Genomic DNA, 21,131 nt, shown 5'->3' with positions numbered 1-21,131 from the left:
TTAAAATGTGGTACAGCAAAAGGGTTGGGATTAAACCCAAATGTAGATAAAAAGGAACTTGACAATTTTGAACATATGACAACGTATTAAAAAATTTAAGGGTGGGTTAGAAGTAATATAGATTTCCAAGGGTGGAAATAAAAACAAGACACGTGAGGAAAATCAGTGGCAGATTAATGACCCCCTGTCCTGGGTAGGGTCATTGAATTACTCCTGCTAGGCTCAATGAAGTTTTACTTTTGGCTAATTTTATGCCATGGTCTCGGTTTGGAAAACATATGGCTCAAAGTATTAAGCAGCAAAATGTCAAATCTGTGTCCCACTATTTACATAGCAGAAGTTATTAAGGATTAAATCATGGCAAGTATATAGAGATTATACTCTGTCATAATGATAGTGTAGTAATTCAATAGTTCATCACTCACTCACTCACTCACTTGTTCAGAACCTGATTGATATTTTAACATCCGTAATCAATACATGGAACTAGGTTCTCAGTTTTGCATCAGAAAATGAAATACCCAATAAGTAAATGAGAAAATCCTAAAAGCAGACAACACAATCACAAAAAAACACACACGCGCACGAGTGAGAGATTGTACATTTATGGGCAGTCATATCAATAACTTAACATGGCAGTTTACTGTTATCACTTCATTCTTGTTAAAACTTTGCATTGGCTCATATAATGCTAAGCAGTAGGGATGAATAGGTATCAAGAAAGTTCTAATATAAACTGATAAAATTTACTGATACCGGCAGCTAATATACCGATTGATAAAATGTTCAATTATCCTTGAAAATTAATGGATGATTTAGTCACCACCCTAGTAATGCAATTTGCTTTTGCCTTGAAAAAAAGAAACTGTGTATTTAGACAGTTATCACAAAATTAGTCAGTAAGAATTAAATGCTTATATCCATAAAAATAAGAACTTGCCAGAATTTTGCACTAAATTACAAGGGTTTTTTGATATTTCACATCAGGAAAATGAATGTAATTTTTACCCGTACACCAACATGCCTATCTCTGATTATAACATGTACCAATAGAGTAGGAATTAATTTTGTTCCATCCTTAGTACATATAAGTATGATTCCATGGAGCTAACTTAATTAGTTAAGTCTGTAAATGATCTTTTTTCCCTCACCCTACTTGCAGAACAATTATCACTGTCTGCTGTGTTCACTGTGCACTGTATTCAAATTTATTTTCTTGTCTGCTTATTTCAGGCTGTGGAGAAGACAGTATTGGATGGAACGAATGCTCCTGTGCAGACTATAATATTTGAGAACACTAACTTCAAGTCCTCGCCATCTGACATAGCCATGAAGGCAAAGTATAACAGTCACATGAAGAACCAAAGAATGGAGAAAAATAGAGGTCAGAGTCGTAAGTTTTAAGTGGTATATTCTGTAGTAGGGCTGACTTGGTGCCAATGTATCAGTATGTTCATCTAACACAGAATCTACCGATACTGATCAATACTTTTCCGGAGTTTGTATATTGGGCAGGGTGCACAAACATGCTTCATGACATGTTCCCTGAGTCTAATTATCCTGAAATTTAACAGAATTTAAAATTTTAGTTTATATAGCACCACTTTTGTGTGTGAAATGGATTTTGTAATCAAATGACCACTATTTTAATATTTCAGAGTAAATGTGGGGGTATCCTGATGCATATAATTGCAGTGGAATACTTACATATTAATAACAATATTTCGTTCTTATTCTTTTCAAACATTGCATAGTGATCTCGAATTCCAAAAAAATTGCAAAAATCTGGAGCTCGCTATGTGACCCCTAAATCAATACAACATTATTTAGAATTTTCCACAAAAAGCATAAGTTAGGGATAATTTGGTTGAAGGTATTTATCACGGGGAAATAGGAGAACCACTCAAATATGGATTGCAGGTTGAATTGCAAATGGTATCAGACTGAAAAGGGTGTGCAACAGGGATGAAAATGCAAAGGGGTGTGAAAAATCAGGAAATGTACCCATGTGTTAGTCCAGGAAACAGGGTGCAGCACAGGGACACCAATAGTGTGTGTGTTCTCCCCCCACTGCAAGACATGCATCACAATGCGAGTGCATGCTGAGGATGAGGTTATCAAGAAGGGGCTGGGGTATGACTTGCCATTCTTTGACCAGTACCACTGTTTCTCAACATGTTCTCTATGTAATTTCACATTATTCTTAAGTTTTGCACATGAGTATACTTGGAAGCACAGTAATACTAAGCAGGACACTTGAAGACTGAAATACACTCCCAGAATAGATTAAATAATAATAATAATAATATTGATGATGATCATAATAACAATCGACACAAATAATCAGTTATGCTTTAAATATATATTAAATGGTGCTGAGTCAATACCTCCGGTATCAATATTGAAAAATAATGAATTTATTCACCGATACAAGCTTATACTTTTCTAGATGTTGAGTCATGTTACACTTTCACATAGTCTAACAATGTTGGAAATTATTTTCAAGCTGAATTTAATTTTTCGCTAGTGTGATAAAAATTGATTTTGTGATTAAATTAGAGAGATTTTAATATTCTGATGTAATTATTGAATATGAAAATGAAATCTCTGTTAATTCATGCATGTAATTGCAGTGAAATACTTACCTATTAATTAGGGATGTGACGAAGCTGAAAATTTACCGATGCCGTTGTACTCACCGATAATTTTTGAAACCGATACCGATACTGATATTTAACCGATTCCGATACATAAGATTATTAATCAGAAATGGGATGTTATTGTCTGCATGACAAAAATAAATTTGGTATGTATTGCATATCATATGTATATACATATATATTCTCAAGAGATGCGAATGTACATTTGCATCTACAAAAGGTTATGTGAACCTAGAGATTTAACATTAGTACACAATCAGTTCTTTGAAATGCAAAATGAATTCCTGTTCTGCCAGATTCAACTTCAGAAATACGAGATTTGGAAGCACTTCAGGAAGTAACATACTTCTTCTTCTTATCGCAAATCTGTTCAGCAACACTGAACACTTAATCACTGAATAGTGGTGCAGCAGGTATGCTCAAGTAGTTTCTCAGCACTTGCTTCAGGTTTGAATACTCATTTTTGAATTTCCAATACAACAGCAGATACTGGTTCAGCAATGTACTGTTTTATTTCCGATTTATAGTTAGGTTGATCCTCTGAATGAGAGTTTGCAATAATTTTATTACAAAAACTCTACAATAATGACGAATCATAACCAAATTTTTAATAAATCTTACAAACTAGAATATAAAACTTATTAGAAGGTAAAACTCTAGTATAATCTGTACCGGTTTAAATATCGGTTTTTGCCGATTCTGATACCGATATGTCAATTTCTGCTGATTTTCATACATCTGTAATTGGCTTCGGCACATCCCTACTATTAATATTAATCAATATTTTGAGTAACCTTTCTTGCAATTTTCAACCATCAGTGGGAAAAGTATGAGCATTCGTGTTGGCTCAAAGTGGTATTGACTCAGTATTAATGTCAAGATGCTTGAAACTTGATACTCAATCACTTTTTTTTATTACTTATATGCAGAAAGGAAAATTAATGAAGGTGATGAAACCGCACACACAGTACCAGCTTACAGTAAGGCATCTGGTGGAAATGATCTAGGGAAATCTGCAGAAAGTAAAAATGAACCTATTCAGCTGCCACTTTCATTTGCAAAGGTAAGTAGTAGTAGATTTTGTAAAGTATGTTTCACAGGAATTGGCTGTGAGAATGAAATTGATGCATGAGCATACTTTTTCTTCATGACATGTGATGCATGGTATTTTTTACTATAGCTCTTTTCAGTTCTTAAGGCGGGCGCTCTAGAAGCTGGCAGGGGAAGAGGGGAGCGGGGATTACGCAACAGAACAACCAGATAACAGCAGTGGTGCCGAGAGACACGACGCGGCCGGAAAAAGTACTACGTGGAACTCGTTCTACTGGCAGCTACGTTTCTTATCGTGCTGGATTGGTCACTTCCCCTGCCAGCTTCTAGAGCGCCCGCCTTAAGAACTGAAAAGAGCTATAGTTTACAGCATCAAAGTGCAGGTGCTATTTTACGTAAACAAAACTTTCTTTACTGTCAAAATTTATCCTTGTGTAATTGAGAAAATCACTCTCAAGCTCTTAACTCCCTCATTCTTTATTCTAAAGGGAAAATATTACATTTACCCTTACTGTCGGATTAAAAATTATAGATACTAGAGTTCAGATTCCATGTCCAGATATTATAATGCTTAATTCTCAAAGTGTTCACTGTGAATGTAAATGCTAGAAATTTGAAAACAATCGCTGTAGGGAGAAATATTTTATAGAATTCAAGATTTCCAGTGTTAAGAAATTCTGAACTTAGTTGCCTGAAAAAATATGTAATTAAAATTCCACTGTATTCAGTGCTATACTGTCAGTATCAGGTTGACTAATTATATTTCAAATACAAATACAGAGGAACGTCAATATTATGTTTCCAGTGGACTAAGTTGAAGAAATTTAAAATGCAGGAAAATGTGAAATCTCAGATAATTTAATATAGTCCAGCTCTATTGGGACCATGAGGATTGAATGTATATTGCAGAAAAGAATTGACTTTTTCTCTACTGTAGTAGGAATGGACAAACATGAAATTTTGAACAGTCATCATCATCATCCTTACCGTTCGCTGCCTCTGACTGGGTCTTCATAGAAGTCCAGCCTCTCCATTTTCTTCTGGTCTTAAACCATTCCTGGTTCCAATTCCAGTAAAGTTTACAAATATGTATATCAGTGTAACAAAGATGCAGACTGTGCAGTAAACTTCAATTATTTAACTACTTTATATATATGTGATAGGTAGGGACATTGAATTTTCATGATGCGCAAAAATGCAAAATGTGAAGAAACGTTGCAATTTCTAACATCCTGCAAATAACTACATCACCAATGATGAAATATGTGCGAGTTTTATTCGCGAAGTAATGCGAAACGTGTGCTTTTCCACGAAAGTAACGCTTTTTTGCGAATTAGCTGCAAAATATCATCGAATTAAGTAGAAAACTCGCAAAAACCGGCAATCGAGGCTGTGTGTTTACACTTCCGATTTGTGACGAAACAGTTGTCTAAAGTAACCTACTAGTAGCAGTTGTAAAAAAAAAAAATGTCTTCGATCACATCGGAAAAAGCTGCAAATTGTGATTTCTCTGATGCATAGTCAGATCGAGTACCATCGCCACAGTTTATGGTTTTCGCGATTGGAGTCAGCTAAAATCTTCGAGATTTTAGATATCCCTCTGGAAATTGAACCAGGGAGCAGGAACACTCAACCTCTGAAAAAATCGCGCCACTTCGCTCGGTAAATCATTTCTCCCGTGTGCTAGGTGCATACTGGATTTCTGGCAAAATCGCGCTACTTTCAGTTAAACATTTCCCGCACAATAAATACAGACGTTATCGCTCTCGTGACAGTGGGTGACCACTCTTATCTCTGTGTAACTTGATTTTGAAAAAAAATATTTTAGCGTCTCATTTGTCATTTTTGGCCAATCGCGACGATGAGAATGAGTAGGGAGACAAATTTATGGTAAATAAAAACCGAGGATAGCGGTAAATAAAATGTTAGATCAGCGGTATATACCAGCGGTGGAAAAAAAAAATTGGCACACACTTTTTCATTGAGAGGAAAGAACATACAAAAGAGCTATAAATTGATACACTACTTCATTTTTATATGTTGTACACATACACAAGTACTTAGCTGTCCAACCATAAAGAAAACATCAACACAAAATCACTTCATTTCTAAATTGCATATCACAAGTGATTTATTCATTGTATAAATTTAAAGGATATCCTTGCTGTCCAACAAATAAAATAATCACTACTGCACATACACAAACACATGTTGAAAATCACATGATGATAAACAAAATTCATTCATGACTGAACACAAATGACACCATTGTTTCCCTTGATGTGCGGGAACAGACTAATCTTATCGCTGCTACAGCTAGCAAGTTCAATGAAACTGGAAGTTGAGTAGACATTCGGGGGAAGAAAGAAATGCAGCTTGACAGGGAGCAAAGTTTTCGAACTGAGATTATGTGCATGGGAAATCCAAATTTGCAGCATCTTCCTGGTGTGATCGAAGATAAAACGTTCTTCAGCTGCAAGTGTTAGGAAACTTTAGGCAAACGTATCGTTGCCAATCAACAGTATGCGCGCACAACCTCGATTGCCGGTTTTTGCGTGTTTCCTACTTAATTTGATGATATTTCACGGTTATTTTGCGAAAAAGCGTTCATTTCGTGGAAAAGCACAAATTTCGCATTACTTTGCGAATAAAACTCATGCATGTTTCATCATTGGGGTTGTAGTTACGTGCAGAATGTTGAAAATTGCATCTTTTTTTCACATTTCGCGATTTCGTGCATCGCGAAAATTCAATGTCCCTAAGAATGAGTAATGGTATGGTGAAATTAATTAAGGGAAAGAACAATCATGCCAAAACCGGGATTCACCATTCAAAAGTGTGTGCCGAAATTTTTTTTTCAGTGCTGGTATATACCGCCGATGTTACATTTTTTTTACCGCTCTCCTCAGTTTTTATTTACCATAAATTTGTCTCCCTAGTGATCGGTTTCCATTACGAAAGGACAGTAATTTTCCAATGCGAGGGTTCACAAATTTTATTCAGTTTTAGAAAATAATTAAATGCTAGAAGTTGGTCTGAATTACAAATTATAGAAAAACCTGATTAGTAAAATTACTGGCAGTCTTACTGATATGCCAGTATTGATTGTTAGCAATGAGAGTAACTAGTTAGTGGAACCTGATTTTACATTTTCCCACATTATACATTCAATCATGATGGTCACAACATAGCAGAAATGTTATCTCCTAGATTTGACATTTTCCTGCATTTTAAGTTTTTTTTAGCTTGATCCCCTAAAAAATGTAAAATCTACATTTCACTGTGTATTTACATTCATACACCAGTGGGATCCACTAAAACCGGGTGTTTCATTAATCCTTGAGGGGTAACAAAAATTTATTGCAAGACCAGAACAAACGAGAAACTCAAGTTTTTTATTTTATTTTTTACACCTACAAGTGTTCAATGTGTGGATCAAGGGTGACAATGCATGCATCGACATGATATTCTACCTCTTGCCACCCTCGTATCAACATGGGCCTGTCGATAGTTTCTACCATTGCGATGATACGCTCCGTTAGGGCTGCGATATCGTGCAGCATCGGTGAGACTAATACCCTGCCTTTGATGAAACCGCTCAAATAGAAGTAACGGTTTAAGGTTCGGTAATCTTGGCCAAAACGCTCCACAAAACTGAGAGAGATGTGGCAGATTTGAGTGTCGTCTAGCGGCAGGGATGTGAACTACAGCTTAACAAAACACACAGGCACAAACTGCTTTGTTCCTCGATTTTTCTGGACTGTTTTCATTAACGTAAGTTCAATAGTTTACTTGAAATAAATTTTTGTAACCCCTCAAGTATTAATGGAACACCCGATGTATAAAAAAATACAGATTTCTCTTAGTCCAAGAACAGTGGTTTTGATATGTTAGAAATATGTAGGGTTTGTTTGAAAGAATGGAAGTAAATACATAGCTTTTCTGTGTTTATTTCTAGAATGAAGATAGTGCTGACATGAAGCTGGATTTTACCTTTGACTCTGAGTTGACCCAGCTGACAGAGGAGAAAAGTGTTGCTGTTAGTAGCAAGAGTATTGCAATGCCACGTTCCATCCACATGGCAGGAAGTGTTCAGTCGCCTATATCACCATCTGCAGAATTGGATTTCAAGATAGCTTCTGTGAAGAAGGTCAGTGTACAAATTCAGGTTTGTCAAATGTGGACTTTTCTGAAAGCAAAGCAATTTATAAAAAAGTTTTTAAAATGCTTATCATCCCTAATGAAAATCACTTATATTACATGTTCATAAATACTATTAACGTGTTCATCTTACTTATCAGAGCAGGAACACAAGATGAAACGCAGCACACATAAAATGGCTTACCTAAAATGCTCATAGAATATTGACCATTACAACCTGTCAAAATGCTGTACTCTCACTCAAGATACAAGTTGGCAAAAGAGATCCTACAAGTATTGACCAACCTTAAAAGTGAATTTAAATATTCTGTAAAAATTTTGGAAATAAAAATGGACATAAGAGATTTGATTTCAACTAAAGATGTGACTTGACACTTTTTGTCTAGAAGCAGAATTTACCATTTTTGGCATTTTTGCACCATGTGTGCATTTATTTCCATATCTTTGGAATGGGCAATGCTACTGGAAAAACTTACAAGTATGAATTTCTCTCCATGTTGCAAATGGAAGCAGTTTTTTTAATGTTGATTATTGAGCTAGATAGGGACTGAAAAAATTCATGAATAAGTAATTCATGAATAAGTATTTACATAAGTTTCACCCCCTACTAGAACTATTCAGTGCACAGGCCTCTCCTGTTCCGGCTAGCCATGGGGAAATGTCCGTGCATTTAGGGTCTTTCCGAATATGTTCCTCATGGTCTGCGACTTCTGTAGTGGAGTGATTAGCACAGCATACTACGATGCCAGGTGTCTATGGGTTTGATTCACTGTCTGGGCATGGGTGTTCTTTGTGTTCCTTCATCATCTCATCACTTATCCTCATCCTTGCAACTAGGCAGAACAACAAAGTAAAATAACCAAATTAATCCTTTTCCTGGTCATATTCTTGTCAATGACAGCGAAACATTGTAACTTTTAGTTTTATATTTGTGTGCGTTATGTATTTTTGCTCTGTGACAGGTAAGGCAAACCTATTCTCCTCAACACATAGTGTTAGAAACTCTTTGTGCAAATACTATTAAGTTTACTAGTCTTCAAACTACAGGATCCGACAGAGAAATCTGACTGTTTTTGAAATCATAGTACAAGGTTGTAATTTGATACAACAATTTTTTTTCTTCCCAGCAGATGAAGTGGCATTTATGAATCAACGACAAGACTGGATAAAGAAATGTCTGTTTTAAAAATGATGTCCTGCAAATGAGAACCATTCCTGCAAAGGCACTCTTGCAACCTGTTACTAACATTCTGTGCAGCACGTTGGACCATATCTTGTGGAATTGCTGCTATATCCCTACAAATTGCAGCTTTCAGTTCTTCTGTAGTGCATGGTTTGTTCATAAAAAGTTTCCCTTTGAGGTAACCCCATAGAAAATAATCGCATGGCAATAGGTCTGGTGAGCAAGGTGGCCATGGCATGTTGCCTCGTTGAAAGATGAAGTGTCCGGAAAACATTTGTCTTGAGAACAGCCATCGATGTCTTTGATGTATGGGCATCCACTCCATCTTGTTGAAACCAAATTCTTGTGGGGTCAATTCGTCATCTGCGAAGTTCTGGCAAGAAAAAGTCTTGCAACATGGTGATGTAACATTCAGAATTTACTGTCACTGAATGCCCATCTTTTTCAAACACACATGGTCCAATTACGCCGAAGTTTCCTAGTCCACACCATATGGTAACATGTTCAGAATGTAGTTCTCGTGGATTGGTAGGTGTCCAATATTGGAACGCAACCAGCAGCGTGCCTTGCAGTGGAAGAACGAAGGCTGTTGACCATCGCCTCTAACAGCATGGACTGTTCTTCTTCCTCCAGGCAGTGTCCTTTTTAATGCAGAGCCAGTAGTCCTAATAGTCCTAAAGTTATGTATTCACAACAATATTGTGTTCCGAGTAGGAACTTCTGTGATGCCCGACTGCAACCTGAACGCAAACTGTTGTTGCGTTCCAACTACAGGTTCACCATTTAAAAACAGTGTTGCCAAACTAAGTGTGTCAGATTTCCCTGTCGGAGCCTGTATAAACGGACCATATTTTAAATTGTGATGCCCACTTCAAATTATGTTGAATACATCAAGTTTTATTTCATTTATCTTAGTCTGACCGTATTTGTAATATTTTTTTAACAACACATATTTTGTAGGTTTGGGAAAATATGCCAACCGTATTAGAGCATAGTGAAGATGGAAGTTGCACCTCAACATCTTCCTCTTTCACTCCAACTTTTGGGAATCCAGTTGATACAGGTTTGGATGCCTCTTCCTTTTCAAAGAATGTGGACAATTCAGTGGTTGCTGGAGAAGAGTCATCTGCAAGTGATGTTGGATACAGGTAAGATATTATTTAAATATTTAAAGTTTTAAATTTTACAAATTGTTCGGTTGTTATTTGGATCTAAGAATTATACTAGGGAATGATCATTTTTGATTCCTGAAAGTGAACTTGTTTTTCTGAACTTGTTATGAAATGCTGAGTTCAGATTTATCCATTGTGTACCATTTTCAAGATACACGTGATATCATAGAGCATGTCTGCCGGCAAACTGGATGCAACATCCACAGAACTTGAACCACTAGCTTTGTATTGAAATAAGCTTGTACAATTAAATTGACAGTTACAATTAAAATGAGCACGTACCTTGTTACAAGAGGTGTTGGAAATGATGTCCTGCATCCACACATTTATGGCATCTTTTTACGAAATTTTCACCAATATGTACCAGTTTCTCTTCCAAAATTGCTTCAGTTTCTCTTCTGATATTTTCTTTCCTTTCTTCTGATGTGTGGCTTCAGGTTTAAAAGCTTGGTATCTCACATGCAGACGTCATATAAATGTCTGTTTCGTGTGCAAGAAAATTGGGTATATGTTGTTATATTTATTGTGTTTCTCTAAGACAATATGTGATGTAATTATTTCTATTGTAGCTCTGGGCCATCGTTACAAGGATCAAACAGCTATAGTGGTTCAGCTGTGTCCACCGTTACAAGTCTGACTAAAAATGATCCAATATCTACCTCAAGTAATGTGTGTAAGGTAAGTTAACAAATGTTTTGGTTCAGAGTGATCAGAAGATATTAACTAATTTCTAGAGATTTTAAGTTGAGTAAAATGTGAAATAAATGCAAGCTTAAAAGATTGTAATTTGTGTATCTTAATATATGAGTAATGATTCTGTAGATTATTACATATTTTTATAGTCTTCTCCTGGGTTGGAATTTTTATGAAAATATTTCCCTGTACCTTACCTTAATAATTTGTTCATCTTGTTAAATGAACTTTTAGCTAGGGCTCAGCTGGTACTGACCAATGTATTGGTGTCTGTCGATACTTTTGCTGCATTTTGGCTTTTCACAGGGTTCCCAAAAATGCCACATGACACTTTTTGCATTCTATACCGCTCTCAGTGCCAACTGCCCACTGGTAAACAACGAATCCGCAATCAGTACAAGTTGCTTCGACTAACAGCTGGCATTTTTGAGTCGCAAAGCCCGAAATTCCAGGTGGGGTGAAACAAATGAACGTCGGATACACAGCATGTTGCCAAACGTACTGTAAAACAGGAGATGGGAGAGAGAGAGTTGATCAGTGCCGTTACTGGATAAAAGTTGTACGATAGTACACAATGCAGGGAAAGTAGTACACTAAACACCCAAACATTGTACAAGCAAGCTATTGAAAACAAACTACAAAAACATATGTATGCTTGGCAATGTAACGTGAGAGCGATGTTACCCCTACAGCTCTTACTTTGCAACTGAGGTTGTTGACACTCATCGAAGCACCCCCCCCCCCCCCCCCCTGAAGACTATTGGTAGACAGATTGAATTATGCAGCAACAAGTAGGTGAGCCACCAGTTGGGCCTGCGAGCAATATAATTATCCTGGGAATTAAGCAAAGTGAGAAGATTACATTTATTTCGCCTCAAAATTGTGTGCAATAAATGTAGTTTATGATTGCATAGCAGGGAATATTTTGAAGCTGAACTCTGTTAAATTGAGGTTGGTATCAGTGGTAATCTGTAAGAATAATGGCATTGGTATGGGTATTGTTTCAAAGTGGTATCAGCCCATTGACAAATAAGATATGTATTGTATTGATGTACTTTTTTGAATTTAACATTTAGCAGATGGGAACTTCTGAAACTTGTCACAGTGTACAAAGAAGTAGAAGAAATCAAAATTTCAAACATAAATATGCAGTTTCTTTTTAAAGACAAAATGCATTTTAGTCACCTGGGTTAAATACATTAAGGAAGTAAATTAGCCATTCATGTTCTTCACGAAACATTTGCAGAGCTGGAGAATATCGGTATCCGAAAATTTTGAATTGATATGATATCAGCAGATATTTTCAGGCCATCCCTACAGTAGCAACTTTGAATTTGAATCTCCTTAATCACTACAGTATTACCAAATTCAAGCACTGAACAATCAATGATTAATCTGCATTCTTTTCCACTTGATACTGCAAATTATTAAAATAACTAGAATAAAGGTAGCTATTGTGTAGCGTAAGCATTTGAGGTAGAGATCAGCAAATTTCCTAAACATTATTTTTTTTTTTTAGGTTAAACCACAACAGCAAGCTGTAATATCTGCAGGCCCATCTCCAATCGGGCCCAATGGACCTCTGTCTCCTCCACCGTTCAATTCTTCAAGTGCCCAAGCAGGACACATGAGTTATCAGGTTTGCTGTTTTTTTTTTGTTTGCATTATACACTTAAAGGAAAGGGGATCAAGTCTGATTGAGTCATAAGTGTGAAGCACACTTCACATAAAGCACAAGCCTTACCCTGTTTAATTCAGCATACCACTAAGCCCTTTCTTTGATATAGAAACATTTCACTTGCTGCATGTGTCTGTGATAGCAGAATACAATTTGCATTGGAAATGACATTGATGTAACCCTCCCAAAGAAGTTCAATTTGCTTTGGAATAGTTGCAGCTGTACATGCACAAACTGGGCAGAGGTGCTGGTAACTGGCTTGCATCCATCCCCTAACCACTGACCTTGGTATGCAGATGGCAGCTCACCAATCACTTGCAGTTTCTTACTAGAGATTCGGAAACAACCTTTCAAGTTCATATAGATAGACATTCATATTTTGATGGAAACTCAAAATGTGATGTAACATGCTTTACAGTTTACTTCCGCTGTGAAAATTTTAGAAGCAAAAATAGACTTTGTTAGTACACAGGAATAAACTTGATTCTCTGATGAGTACATAAATGTGCTATCAGAAAGGACATGTTTATTTGGTGCAATAAGTGTATTATATTCACATTGTCATTTAATATACTAGTTTTTGTCCCAAAACCTTGATATTTTATTCACCATAAATATGTTATTTTGCTAGTACAGTAGAAACTTGATTTTGCATGTTCCTTCTGTTATGACACCAAGAACACCCATGCCAATGCTGGGAACTTCAGGGGAGAAGTCAGAAAAAGTTAACCACTAACCTGGCTGATGGGCAATTTTGCAATTGTTCATACATGAATGTTGGCTTAAAACAATACTTATTATTACAAGGTATTTACATGCAAATAAGAACTCCACAACATAAGTTGGTATCAAATGAAGATTTCAGAAAATGACATGGTACTGTAGCGACTACATTTCACACAAGATTTAATCGCTAAAAATTATAGAGTTGATGAGGAAAGCTCATTACCCGTGAGTTGTGCAGAGTTTTTTCCATTATATACAGATTTTTGCTACTTTAATTATTTTGGAAAGATCTTCATTAAATCCACATACATCTACCATACATTTGTTATTATGCACTGGATCAGGTCTAAAATAAGCTAATCTTTTATTCTTATCTTGCAGCCTACACTAGGAGGGACAGCAGCTGCAGCACAGTTTGGTGGATTGTCTGCTGTTCCTTCCCCACCCACAGTATTATTCAATTCCTCACAGCAGATTCCTGGCCAAGGTGGTCTGTATGGGCAGTTTCAGATTGAAAGCGCACAGGTAATTAATGTAATGTATTAATAAAATTGTTAATAGAGAAACACTTGAATTGTTACAAGTCCAGCTGATATTTATTAGTTCCATGTTCAAGAAAGAAAATATGCAATGTAGCTTTGTCCTTGTATGAACTTCAGTCAGTATGATTTTTGTAATTTGCCAATGTAATGTTTACAATTTGTATTTTTGTATTATTATTCACAGCTAAATATGAAAATTGTTTCCATGGTGCAACGTAAATATAGGTTGATGGTAAAAGTTATTTTACTGATTTGCAGCTTTTGGATATTATTATTAGCAAGAAAATAGTATGTATTGGGGATAGGACAGAAAGTAAATTTCTAAATATGTAGCTCTGTCGGATATGTTTAGGACATTTATGAACCAGGTTTTTTAAGAATCATTTGTAATTTTATATCAGATTGGTAGAATGTCATTATCATTAAATTTTACCTGTTCTTGATTGTTCTTGGCCAAAATTTCATCAGTCCATTCCTATTTGAATGTTCAAAGTGACCAATAATAGTATCAGAAGACCAGCCTTCTTGGCTCCATAATTTCCAGGATAATTTGACCCTGGAAAAGTATTGCACTCGTATTGGCTGCTACCAACACATTGGAATCGGTTTCAGCTCAATCCTATATAACAGTACATGTCATGAAGCCAAGACACAGATGTTTCATTGTATTGATTGCATCATCATTTTGTCCGTCTTCCTTTTCATCACTATTAACCAAGATATAGAAACAGATTGAAAGAAAAACATCACATGGAAGTAAGAGGAATGAAAAGCTTTTCAAATGTGTAGTGTAAAGTTGGCAAAGTATTCTACGTTTCCAATCATTTCGTATTGAAGATTTCATGTTAATGTCGTGGTATTCCAGGACACATCTATAAAAGAGATTAGGATGTGTGTGTGCAAATGTAACTTCCAGAACATCACAACCATGTTCTGAACATGTGGGTGTATCACAAGGAGCTTCAAGGAATTGGGTTGAGCTGCATCTTGTCTAGTGATAAAAGATCCTGGAGAGGAGTTCAAAGTTCCTCCAATATCATATGTACATTAGTGGGGTTTTTTTTGTTTGTTTTTTTTGCCTCCCCTCTCAATTTCACCCTTGATATGAAAGCATTTTAGCCAGTGAGCATAATTACAGGGGAATGCCCCTCAGCATAGGGAAATTTTAAATCAGTTTGACACCACCGCAGACAGATTACGATTATGCATGTACTACTTCGCTTCAAGTGTATACAGCTTGTTTTTCCTGTTCGAGAATTATTCATTCAGGTGAAGAAGCTATTTAGCATTGTGTGTGTGAACTATTTGGTGCTAGAGAAATCTTTTCCTGCAGCACACTAATGTAGAGATCAAACTTTGAATTCATCTTAGAAATGAATATATAATAATTATCAATGAATAAATAATATGCACAATAAAGAGGAATTTTTAGAAGAAAGAGAAATTTTGAATTTTTAAAATTTTTGTCACTGATTTAAACCCTTTGTGTATATTCCAAATGTTTTCCATTGTTTGGAATTCATAAAGCAAGATTGGAATAGGTTTCTCATTAGTTGATTTAAGACTGTTTTTTCAGTACACAAATGCATTTTTGGGTGTGATGTATTTTTATGAATGTTTTTACCTTCAGACCTCTCTATGGCTGGCTGTACATTTTTTCTAGGTAATTGGTGGGCAAGCACGTTCCCAGTTTTCCCAGTACCCACCATACGGCATGTCACAAGGGTTGGGTCAAACGTCAGCATTTAACCAGCAGTCCATGTATCTCTCGACTGCTCCGCATCCTCCACCCAGTGCCGCTCCAGATATGTACCCCTCGTCACTCTCTCAGTACCGCATTCAGGTGTGTATTCGTTCTCTACTATGACAATTGTTTGGGTACTTCATCTGGAACAGAAGGTTGCCGTTAATATTTTATATCTCCCTCGTGTAATCCTTCTCTTCCTCATTTTATCATGTTAATGGCCACTGTCACCACATATGTTTACCTTCCTCAGTATAACTGCAATCAATTAAATTGGAATATGCATGGGTGTTTGTTTTCTTAGTGTATGATCACATGCATGCTTCCCATTCCTAGATTAAGTGACTGGTTTTGGGTTTAAATCCTCAACTATACACATAAACATAATTTTGTGCAATTAATTTGCCATTATGCTCCCTAATTTTTGTTTTAAAAAAAGTACAATTGAGAAAATTATTAAAATCAGAACACAATATTTTAGTTTCATTAGATAAGTAATGGTCATATTGCAAATTAATAAATATTAAGTCATTGTCATTTTTATAAAGAATTAACTTCTTGCTCAAATAGGGCAAATCTGGCCAGCCAGCTATATATATAATGTAATATAGCTTGCATGCAATGAGATTTTGGAGTGCCTCTGCTGTAGAACATAAACACCAAATCTACATTACTTATCTTAATCCCTTATGGATTGTGGTGATTCACTGCTACCATTTACAAAAATATTTATTTAGAAAGAGTTTGAGTCATCAAGATCAATAGTGAAAAGAAAACACTGATTTGGTGTTTATGTTCTTATGTATGAACTGTTTAACCATGTTTGTGTTGTGAGTTAGAAAAAAAAAATTGTCCCCTAATACATGTGACAAAACTTGGTTACCTCAGGTTTTCTCTAAAATTATGTTTTATGTTGCACTACCAACCAACCATATGTGCTTCCATGAACAGAGTAGGGGTCCCAGGTTTGGTCCCCAATAGAGGCTCATTAGCGGTTCGGACTCCACTTTAAACTAGGTCTAATCCCAATTAGCCTATCTGTAAACCATTTTTTTTACAATGAACAGCCTTTATTTATTTTTAACTATATGGGGGGAAATTAAAATTTCCTATTGGTTTATTACATATTAATACTGTGTGTTGCAGTGCTCACATTATGAAACCAGCATGTCCATTGTCAGAAAGGAGGCTTATATTATGTTGGATTTTAGTGAATGAATTAATTAATTTATTAAAAGTTCGGCTGTGTCGGCACTTCAGGTCATTTTGCATCCTTCTATGTGTATGGGGAAATATCCCCTTATCTAAAATTCTGACTAAAAAAAATTGAAAAGTGGGTGTAAAAGCCCTTTGGGGGAAAAAAGTGCAAGGTTGTAAAAAGACATGCACAAGACAAACGCAACACATTAAAAGGTCAGAAGAGGCCAGCTCTTCTCAAAAATCTAAAAACATTTGATAAAATGCTGTCATCATCGCATGTTGAATTATGTCCAGAGCAGAAAATAATGAACAAAATGATAGAGGCATGCATATTTCATTTTTGACGAAAACACGAAATGTGAAATAACACATTGTAATGTTAATTTTTCATGTGTCTAAAAGGTGTGACGTGCATTTTCCTACCCTGTTTGTCACGAAATGAACTGCAAAAATGCGAAATAGACTCTTAAACACGAAATTTACCATTTATGTACAGACACGACACTTTCTGAAGTCTGAAGTATCCTGTGAGTTATCCAATTATCGGAAAATTGATTAATTCTGCTGCAAACATTTGAGAAGCAAAAATGGACCCCTTTATACAGGAATAAACTTAATATTCTGGTAATGATTTAATGTGCTATTAGAAGGGATATGTTTATTTTGTGTAATAGTGCAGTTTTTAAATCAAATTTGGGATTATATTCACATTTTGAAAACCAAAATGTCATTTTATATGTTGCTTTTTCACCGCTATAATAGCGAAATTTTATTTTATTTACCACTTTTGAACCCGAAATTGACTGTTTTTGTACCTAAATTTGGCTTTTTTATTTACCAAAAATATGTGCCTCTAGTTATCAAGCATTTGTTTCATAACTTTGGTATTTGAGATATAGGATCAATTGTCATTTCTTTTTACATTATTTCAGGCAACTACAGGACCATTTGGCCAATCTCAACATGTAACCAGCAACCCAAGCACAGTGTTGATATCATCAACTTCAAATTCATTAATGTCTGCTAGCGTAAAGCCCTCCTCTCAACAGATTGGTGCTATTGGAACAAAAGGAGGTGGACCATTTCAACAGAGTGGATTGGGAACAGCCCTGCAATCTGCTCCCCAACCATCTCCGGTAAGATCCTTTAACCAGGTGAGATGGCCATGTTTTAATACCATCTATTGAAATGTTATTTATTAGTTCAGCACATGATACATCTTCCATTTACTTTGAACATAATATGCTTCACTCACGGGAAAAGAAAATACCAAATGACCATCTATATGCATAGTATTTACAATTCGTTATGCACTGATGTATATTTTCTTCAGTACCTACATGTATATATCAGTCTACAGTTTTTAGTTCATTCACAGTGTGCTACATTTCCACTGCAGGCAAAAACTTACGCACATTGACTCTTGATCTTTCCATGTAGAATTTTTCTGTCTTTTCTCTGTGGTCATAGGTTATAGAACCTAAAATGTGCACTGTACACAAGATGTAATTTTTGCTGCTTTTTGCTATATAAATGAGGATGTACATTAAACATGTACTTACCTTGGTTAGTAACACTTCTACATATTTTAAGTTCATGTATAAATATCCATTGTATTGGAACTTGACAAATGAAACAAATTTTACAGTCCCATCTTACAAACTACTGAACTGAAATATTCCATTCATTGAACAGCAAATTGTCCTTCAGCCACTATGATTACATCACTTCTGAAAACTCTTCAATTACTTTGTTAGATTTTCAGATATCACACATGTTTCCACCTCCAAACATACTTTAAATGTTTTTTACCCATTATTGATCTAGGTCTTGGACCTGGTCTTTTGCTTGTGATAGTGATAGAACAGAACACACATTAGTCATTCCAATCCTTTCCTTGAAATTCTGTGCAATCTTCAAATACATAATGCTGTTCTTTGCTATCAATCCTCAGATTTGAGATTTCTGTAAGAATCATGAAATACCATTATTCACAAATGGGCTCCTTCATCTGTTTCATAAATCTATGAATGTTTTACTTTAGAATATTGATAAGTTCCCTTGTGAGAGAATCATCACATTTAATCACAAAATCCAATTTTGCATACAATACTTCCGCAATATGAATGAAAAAATATGCATTTTTGCTTAACTACCAGGATAATTAAACTGTGAAATTATCATGTGGTATTTTGTGGAGTCGAGAAAAATATGCTCAATTTAAATTTATATTGATGTTTTTTGATACCATTGCTACTGGTATAGACATCATCTCACCATTGGTAAAAACTATATTTTTTTTGTGTGTGCTCTGGCTTTATTTCTTGACTACCTAATAACAGGCTCAGAGGCGAAAAACATTAAGTAGTCAGCTTTTAATGTTACTACCGAAGTTCCAGGTTCAGGCCCTGGCCAGGCAATAGCTGTTCTTCGTGAGTCCCTCTTCATCAGTTCCATCTAATTTTCATTCAGTCCGATCATATTTAGCTGAAAGTGGCAGAAAAGGGGTGTAAAATACGAAAAACTAGATACTGTGGAATCTTGATTTTAAAATTCACAGATTTTACATTCCCCCTCATAATCAGTTGCAGTAGAATAAAATGTAATAACTTTTTCTCACATTTTAAATTTTTCATCTTTGTCTCTCAAAAAAATTAAAATCGAATGTTCCGCTGTACTCTCTTCCTAAGGGTAAAAACACAGTGAAGCACATCCCTCATCGCTCATCACCAGAAACTCGCAGGGACAAGTTTCCGGTAATTCAAAACCATGGAGTCAAATGGGGGAAAACATGGTGGAGCCCCGCTCATCGCAAGATGTTCCCAGGATCAAACACGGTTTGATCTTGGGTCCCTTGTTTCAAGTGGAAGGTTCTGTGATTGGTCCCTTCAAGGTCACTTCTCCCCTTCGTGGAAGACACCCTCCCCTTTTCCTGCTCAACGGAAAGAATGGGGACCAGTTTGAGTGGGAGAGGCTTGTTCGAGGTGCCTGTCCGACATCTGGTTCATTAATTATATCCTGACATTTTTATGGTTTGACCGGGCTCCGTTCGATAAACAAGGGTCCTTTTGCCGCACTGTGTTTTTACCTTTACACTAGAATTTTGTGTACAAATACTGATATTTTCATTTCTTTAAAATTAATCTGAATTTTAAAATGTTTATATATTATTTTTCAGCTTTATATTCAGTATGATCCAAGCCAGGTGCTGAATGTAAATCAGAATTACTTATCAAATTCTCAAATGGTGCAGCGTCCAGGTCCAGTACAGAGCAGTGTAGTGCAAGCAATTCAGCCACCAACGTCTTTTTACTCTGGCTCTGCAGGTAAGGAAGCATTTATAAATAGCAATAATAAATCCAAAAGGTAGTTCTGCTTGTGTGCTAATAGCTGTAGGTCTGGGATAAAAGTATTAGTGGGAATTGTTTAAAATCATGATTCAGGAGCAATTCAATTGTAACGCAATAAAACAGGTTCATTGATGAATAAAGATTAATCTCCCACATTGTATATATTGCTTACTAATTATTACTCGGGTGGCTACTCACCGGGAATTCCTTGAAATCTGCAAATTCTGCGTGAGTTTTTCTCCATGGAAGTGAAAAATTGCAACTTGTATTAATCCAAATAACAAATTTATGCACATATCCCCTGAGACAAATTTTCAATTTAGCTTTTGCTTTTATCAAAGAAGGAAGAGAGAGCTGCATAGAAAATAAAACTGAATTCTCTCAATCCGTGTACTTCGTCCCCTTTGCAGAACAATCTATCTGACAGACCAAAGATTATTGAAAGATAAGACAGTTTATTAGGTAAATTTGAGTTTGCAATTCTTATAATTAACAATTTTTCATAATTAGTGTATTCCGTAACATTTGTGACTTGTGTTTATAGATTTAGTTCGAGTCTGAGTACGTGAAATGGCAAATGTAAATTTCGCACCTTAAATATTTTAAATACATATAAATACATATATCATTTAATTGAATTAGAATTTTGGGATACATTGGAATCGCACAGACTCTTTGTTCTTAATGTATTTCTGTGTGTGTGTATGTGTGAGTGATTAGAAGTGTAAGACGTAAGGTTGAAATGGAGAACATCTGCTTGTATCTTGAATTTTTTGGAAAATTTGCCTTGATTAACCGGGAATTATACTTGAATTTTATCATGATTCTAGAGTAGCCACCCTGTCACTTCTTTTTTTATTAATGTATGGTTCACAAGTATGATACCACTGAATTGGATCTTGAGGGTTTCCCCTGTGTTACTACAGGCAGATGGTGCAGAATGTATACAAATAATTGAGTTAACATATTAAA

The 21,131-nt window shown here is 35.7% G+C and overlaps 1 protein-coding gene across 6 annotated transcripts in view; it reads left to right on the top strand.

Moving 5' to 3' along the window:
• LOC146005342 (uncharacterized) overlaps nt 1-21,131 on the top strand; it is a 128,547-nt gene that overhangs the window by 95,627 nt on the left and 11,789 nt on the right. For 5 of the 6 annotated variants that reach the window (XM_083144526.1, XM_083144524.1, XM_083144525.1 and 2 more), the window contains 10 exons: nt 1,234-1,384; nt 3,590-3,723; nt 7,669-7,860; nt 10,015-10,202; nt 10,796-10,904; nt 12,439-12,558; nt 13,705-13,848; nt 15,529-15,708; nt 17,742-17,945; nt 19,988-20,135. In XM_083144526.1, coding sequence (XP_083000652.1) covers nt 1,234-1,384; nt 3,590-3,723; nt 7,669-7,860; nt 10,015-10,202; nt 10,796-10,904; nt 12,439-12,558; nt 13,705-13,848; nt 15,529-15,708; nt 17,742-17,945; nt 19,988-20,135 — 1,570 coding nt within the window. The remainder of the gene's footprint in view (nt 1-1,233; nt 1,385-3,589; nt 3,724-7,668; nt 7,861-10,014; nt 10,203-10,795; nt 10,905-12,438; nt 12,559-13,704; nt 13,849-15,528; nt 15,709-17,741; nt 17,946-19,987; nt 20,136-21,131) is intronic. The other variant, XM_083144528.1, reaches the window with a different exon arrangement.

Source organism: Lepisma saccharinum, chromosome 23 (assembly GCF_977018435.1).
Source record: "Lepisma saccharinum chromosome 23, izLepSacc3.1, whole genome shotgun sequence".
In the NCBI taxonomy this organism is placed as follows: Eukaryota; Metazoa; Arthropoda; class Insecta; order Zygentoma; family Lepismatidae; genus Lepisma; species Lepisma saccharinum.
Note: the sequence above shows the minus strand (reverse complement) of the source record. Positions and strands in the feature narration are given on the sequence as shown.